Source organism: Schistocerca americana, chromosome 4, assembly GCF_021461395.2.
Source record: "Schistocerca americana isolate TAMUIC-IGC-003095 chromosome 4, iqSchAmer2.1, whole genome shotgun sequence".
Classification (NCBI taxonomy): Eukaryota; Metazoa; Arthropoda; class Insecta; order Orthoptera; family Acrididae; genus Schistocerca; species Schistocerca americana.
In genome coordinates this window covers 840,038,628-840,044,627 of record NC_060122.1, presented here as the reverse complement: position 1 = coordinate 840,044,627, position 6,000 = coordinate 840,038,628, and the positions used below count along the sequence as shown (strand labels likewise).

At 40.9% G+C, this 6,000-nt stretch overlaps 1 protein-coding gene across 1 annotated transcript in view; it reads left to right on the top strand.

The window, feature by feature from the left end:
- Positions 1-296: 296 nt before the first annotated feature.
- The window catches only part of LOC124613852 (serine protease persephone-like), a 115,631-nt gene continuing 109,927 nt past the window's right edge, over positions 297-6,000 (top strand). Inside the window, exons 1-2 of the mRNA XM_047142577.1 lie at positions 297-341; positions 5,543-5,782. Of these exons, the coding sequence (XP_046998533.1) occupies positions 297-341; positions 5,543-5,782 (285 nt within the window). The remainder of the gene's footprint in view (positions 342-5,542; positions 5,783-6,000) is intronic.

Sequence of the window (6,000 nt, the reverse complement as noted above, 5' to 3'; positions counted from 1 at the left end):
TCCGCATATTGCTTAAAAATCTGTTACCGGTCAGGTATAAAACGAAAACACTGTGTACCTCCTCCAATACATACTGATGTCATTTCCATCTCTGTTCGTTGTATAGTTTGCGTGTCGTTGGATGAAATGTAAGACTACACGTGCGTTCCACGCGGGATGTGTCGACTCTGCTCAGCGCCTCTGCGTTACGCTGCCTCAGCGTCGATAGCAAAGTGATTTCGAACAGAGTAGTGTTTAGTACGGTGTGAACATCGCGACCGATAGTGTGCCCGGTCTCATCAACTGGGTTTGACGACATGTGGTTCGGGAGGACAAACGGACACGGCACCCCCGTGTACGCAGTGAGAGACCATTCAGACAGAATCGTGTTGTGTTGTCTTAAAGGTAGGTACACGTTGCGAACAGTGCGGTAGTCGGTTGCACTCACATGTGTGAGGAAAGTTCGACTTAGTCGGAAGAAAATAATTAGAACAATATGTAGAACCAATCAGTATATAAGTACGATGGAGGTCTTCATAATTGTTGCTGGCACTGAACCAAAACTATTACTTAGATTTTCTTTCATAGTTTTTTCATATCATCAGAATGGTAATAAATGAATCATAAATACAAATTTGTGTCTTTGAACTCAATGACAAAGCTAACACAGAAACCATTCAAACAAAATCAAAATTCACGCTAGAAGAGAAGAAACACTTTATGCATTCGCTGCAAGCTGGTGGAAATTATGATATATGTGCTAAATGCTGATCGAAAATACAAAGTATAAATGTTAACAAAATTACTGCAAACTGGAATTAAATTTAGACAGAAGTTCCCATTTATTTTCATTTTTGGATTTATATAAATATCAACTGCACCGCGATGGGAAAATTGTGAGTAATACGGAATGTTGTGGAGTTTCCAAGCGCATGATTCACTGATGTACTTGGACTTTAGAGAGAAGGTCAGCAAATAACGGAAACCAGTCTGGAGTAATTTGTGTGGCTGGGTATCCTGAGCACACGCTCTATGCTTTTATTTCCTTGTACGACATTAAGAAACTTCACCTTTAAATCAGATGCTTGGTATCTGAAGGACAACCACGAACTTGCTGATTACGACAACAGCTCTCAAAAAAACAGTGCGTATCTCAATGCACGCTGCAACACTGTAGAGATCTACAATTTGCGGCAGATTGATTACTGTCACGCGTTGAAACGTAATTCCATTTCCAGCTACCAATCCTGATCACGTATGTCCGAAAGATTCTTCTTTCCCTTTCTAAAAAGTTTTCAGTTATGCCTTCTCTCCAACACTGAGTATTTCTATGCGTCAGGGTGGACTGTATACGGGTTACCATCAAGTCGTCATTACTACTTTCACTGGTTTCCTTGTTACGTTGACAGTATGTATTACTGCTGTTGTAGGGAACAGTACATAGGAAACAGGCCCTGCTGTGGATGTCGGCCTAAATCACACAATTAATATTGCTATGAAAATAATTTTAAGACGAAACATCGATAAGAACCAGGAGAAAATGAAAATACTTGCACAATTACGGCTAGTGATCCGTAGTAAATAGGACAAAATATTCATTAATAAACATATTGCACACTGGTAACCCATAGAAACAGTGTTCAAATAGACAAACTTACTCTAGAAGAACAGTGATGGGCTTACTGACATATTTTGTGATACCTGTATCGTCATAGATAAACAGAAACAGTTTTATACAGAGACACAAAAATCCTATAAGGGGAAGAACTTCTGACTACTTCATTTGAGTTTCAAGATGAAATTTGTCCAAGCAACACTGCGTCCTTTGGTTACGTACTGAGCTGAAGGTAACAACGAACTCAACTATCTGAATTACCGGTATATCTTCATTCCTGACTGATCAGAACACATTACAGTGGCATTCCATGTTTTACAATCAAATCCAATCTCAGTGTTAAAGGAAAAATTAAGTAACATAAAAATGTTACTTATGTGATGGTGCTACTGCATAATACAATACAGAAAAAAATTCTCAACATATTGCCAAAAAAGATTCATTCCAAAACAATCAAAATGGTCCTATTTGGACGTAGGATACGGTGGACAATCATGCAGCGGACTTGAAGGTACTGTCACATTTGTTGCTATAAAAGACTTAAATAGGCCAATTAAAACTCAAATCGCGACACCCAAGCAGCTGTATGATTTTGCCTAAGAAACCGTTTCTGGCATCCGTTTCAAATTTTGTACAACAGAGGAATATACACTCAAAAATAAATTTTAAAAAAAGACGTACAACGAAGGAATTATCCGAATAAGACGGAAATCGGTATGCAATGTACATGTACAAGCAAATGATTACACTTTCAGATATGCTGGATGATTTCTTCAAGAGAAAGAGCTTCACAAATCGAGTACAATGACGCACTGGTACGACTCTAGACCTTATACAAGCTGCTATTCGGCTTGGCACTGATAGAGTTCTAGAATGAAATTTTCACTCTACAGCGGAGTGTGCGCTGATATGAAACTTCCTGGCAGATTAAAACTGTGTGCCGGACCGAGACTCGAACTCGGGACCTTTGCCTTTCGCGGGCAAGTGCTCTACAGACTGAGCTACCCAAGCACGAATCACGCCCGGTACTCACAGCTTTACTTCTGCCAGTACCTCGTCTCTTACCTTCCAAACTTTACAGAAGCTCTCCTGCAAACCTTGCAGTTCGAGTCTCGGTCCGGCACACAGTTTTAATCTGCCAGGAAGTTTCACTGATGGAGTTGTTGGTTTTTCTCGATATCGTGCCAAATTCTGTTCAACTGGCGCGTTAGATCGTCAAAATCACCATCTGTCTCGAGGTCCCTGCCATAATGCCCCAAAACTTCTCAACTGGAGAGAGCGCCGGCGACTTTGCTGGCCAAGGTAGAATTTGTAAAGCACGAAGACAAGCAGCAGAAAACTCTCGACGTGTACGGTGAGGCATTATCTTGTTGAAACGTAAGCCCAGGGTGGCGTGCCACGAAGGGCAACAACCGGGGCGTAGAATATCGTCGACGTGCCATTGTGCTGTAATGGTTCAAATGGTTCAAATGGCTCTGAGCACTATGGGGCTTAACATCTATGGTCATGAGTCCCCTAGAACTTAGAACTACTTAAACCTAACTAACCTAAGGACATCACACAAAACCCAGTCATCACGAGGCAGCTGTAATGGAGCCGCGGATGACAACCAAAGGAGTCCTGCTATAGAATCTCATTGACTGCTTCGAAATCTGCCCCAATAATCAGCGAAGATTTGTCTAGAGAAGTCCCAGACAGTGATGGTGTATTCCACGACCCGTCTTTTTACCCTCCATAGCTAATAACCCAGGGCTTACATTTCAGGAAGACAATGCCCGTCCGCACACGGCGGGAGTATTTACTGCTTGCCTTCGTGCTCACCAGACCCTACCTTGGTCAGCAAGGTCGCCGGATCTCTCCCCAATTGAGAACGTTTGGCGTATTGTGGGCAGGGCCCTCCAAATGCTTCAAATGGCTCTGAGCACTATGGGACTCAACATCTGAGGTCATCAGTCCCCTAGAACTTAGAACTACTTAAACCTAACTAAGGACATCACACACATCCATGCCCGAGGCAGGATTCGAACCTGCGACCGTAGCGATCACGCGGTTCCAGACTGAAGCGCCTAGAACCGCACGGCCACACCGCGGGGTCCTCCAACCATTACAAGAATTTGGCAGTCTAACGCGCCAGTTGGACGGAATTTGGCACGATATCCCTCAGGAGGAGATCCAGCAACTCTATCAATCAGTGCGAAACCGAATGACTGCTTGCATAACGGCCAGAGGTGAATCAGTGCGTTATTGGTTTGCCAATTTGTATAGCTCTTTCTCTTGAATAAATCATCCAATTTTACTGAAATTGTAATAATTTGTTTGTCTGTACATGTGCATCACGTCTACCGATTTCCATCCCGTCCGAACAATTTCTTCGAGGTGCGTGGTTTTTTTGTTTTAGTGTATACTCATTCCTCCATTCTCTAATTCAAAAATCATCCGAAGGACTCAGCCCACATTGTCTGCCAACAGTGACTGAATTTCAGATTGCAGTTGAACCAAACTCTTTGCGTGATGTGACACATGGACCTTGCCGTTGGTGGGGATGTTTGGATGCCTCAGCGATACATTTAGCCGTACCGTAGGTGCAACTGCAGCTTTGGGGTGTCTATTCAGAGGTCAGACAAACGTGTGGTTCCTGAAGAGGGGCAGCAGCCTTTTCAGTAGTTTCAGGGGCAACAATCTGGATGATTGATCCGGCTTGTAACATGAACCAAAACGGCCTTGCTGTGCTGGTATTGCGAACTGCTGAAAGCAAGGGGGAGCTACAGCTGTAATATTTCCCAAGGGTATGCACCTTCACTGTACGGTCAAATGATGATGGCATGCTCTTGGGTAAAATATTCCGAAGACAAAATAGTCCCCCATTCTGATCTCCGGGCGGAGACTGAAACGGTACAACCAATCAAAAAGAGATCAAGAATGCGCCCAGTAGACACATTTTTTTGCGTGCATAAATTGCAACTCGGACAGTGGTGAAGAATAGACCTTCAACATTCAAACTCCTACATAGGCCGTATTACGCTAACAGGTGGAAGTAAATCTATAATGCCAATAATGCATATTTTGAAAATTTTAGTAGTGTGTTTTGTTTACTCATGGTTGTGTTCTATGGTACGCGTAAACGTGCCCACATAGGAGCGTAAACATGCCCCTTACGAAATGTACGTTTATGCACTCGATTTAAGCCTGTATAAAGTTATTTTGTACTGTCAAATGTAATATTGTGTTAGAAGTATATATACTAAGTTATACTTTAATAATCATCTTGTAACACTAAAGAATTTTAGCACGATAAATCTAACCAAACAAATACTAGTATATGTGTCGCGGTCTCCCATAGTGTGAATAAACGTCGTTGTAGTGACAGTGTGCGAAGAGTACTGTCAACGATTCCTTTTTTTAACCCTTTCACGTACATGGGACACATTTGTCCCACATATAAATCACCTTACTAATTGGACTGTAATCACAGTTGATGTGCTGCAGATGCTCTACTTGAAGCAGAGATATTCGTTTTCTTTAATATCGTACATCTTTTATGGCAACAATTACTATAACTACCATTAGTCGTCTGTTATTTGTTGGTGGTTCTCACTTCGAGCAGACACACAAATTTATTCACTTATTGTGTGCGTATTGTGTTCTCTGCCTTACTGTTAAAGCTTGAAAGTATATTCAAGTAAGTTTCTCTTTTACTTTAGACCATTCATTTAGAAAATAACTGTATTTCATCAGTGGAAATCTTTATTTTCATTCTTTGGGACATAGTTGTCCCAATGTACCACAATGGTAATTTGTGTACTTGTTTTTGAATGTCATGAAATCGTTACTATTACGTAAAAAAACTAGCAGAATGGTGTTTAAAATTCGGTTGAAAATATATTATCTTTCATTTTATTAAATTAGCGGAAAAAATTTGTACTGGTATAATTTAAAATCTGCTTTTAGGTCATGTGCTCCAGAAAAAGAGAATTTTTCATCACTGATGAAAGTGTTATGCAGATTTTGGAGGCTTGCAGTAGTGATGACGAAGATAATCTGTTACTGGATGAAGAAGATAAAATTTTTCTTGAAGGAGATATGGAAGATGAAAGAGAACATGTTATTATAGAAGATCCTGAAAAAGAAATACGTAGCTCACCTAGCAAAAGAAGGCATACAGACGAAATATCAGAACCAAATGCTGAGGTACATGATTCCCTTCCAGATTTACCAGAATTTAAATGGTCCAGAACTTACCAAGCAAGTCAGTTCAGTGATAACATGAATCATGAATTTGGGAAACTGCTTTTGTTTAGTGTCAGTGAAAATCGTGAAATGCCACAGCCATTTGAAATTTTTTCTTCCACTATTGGCCTAAAAGATTTGGTGCATGATATATTATTTCCTTAAAGTATTCTGTATGC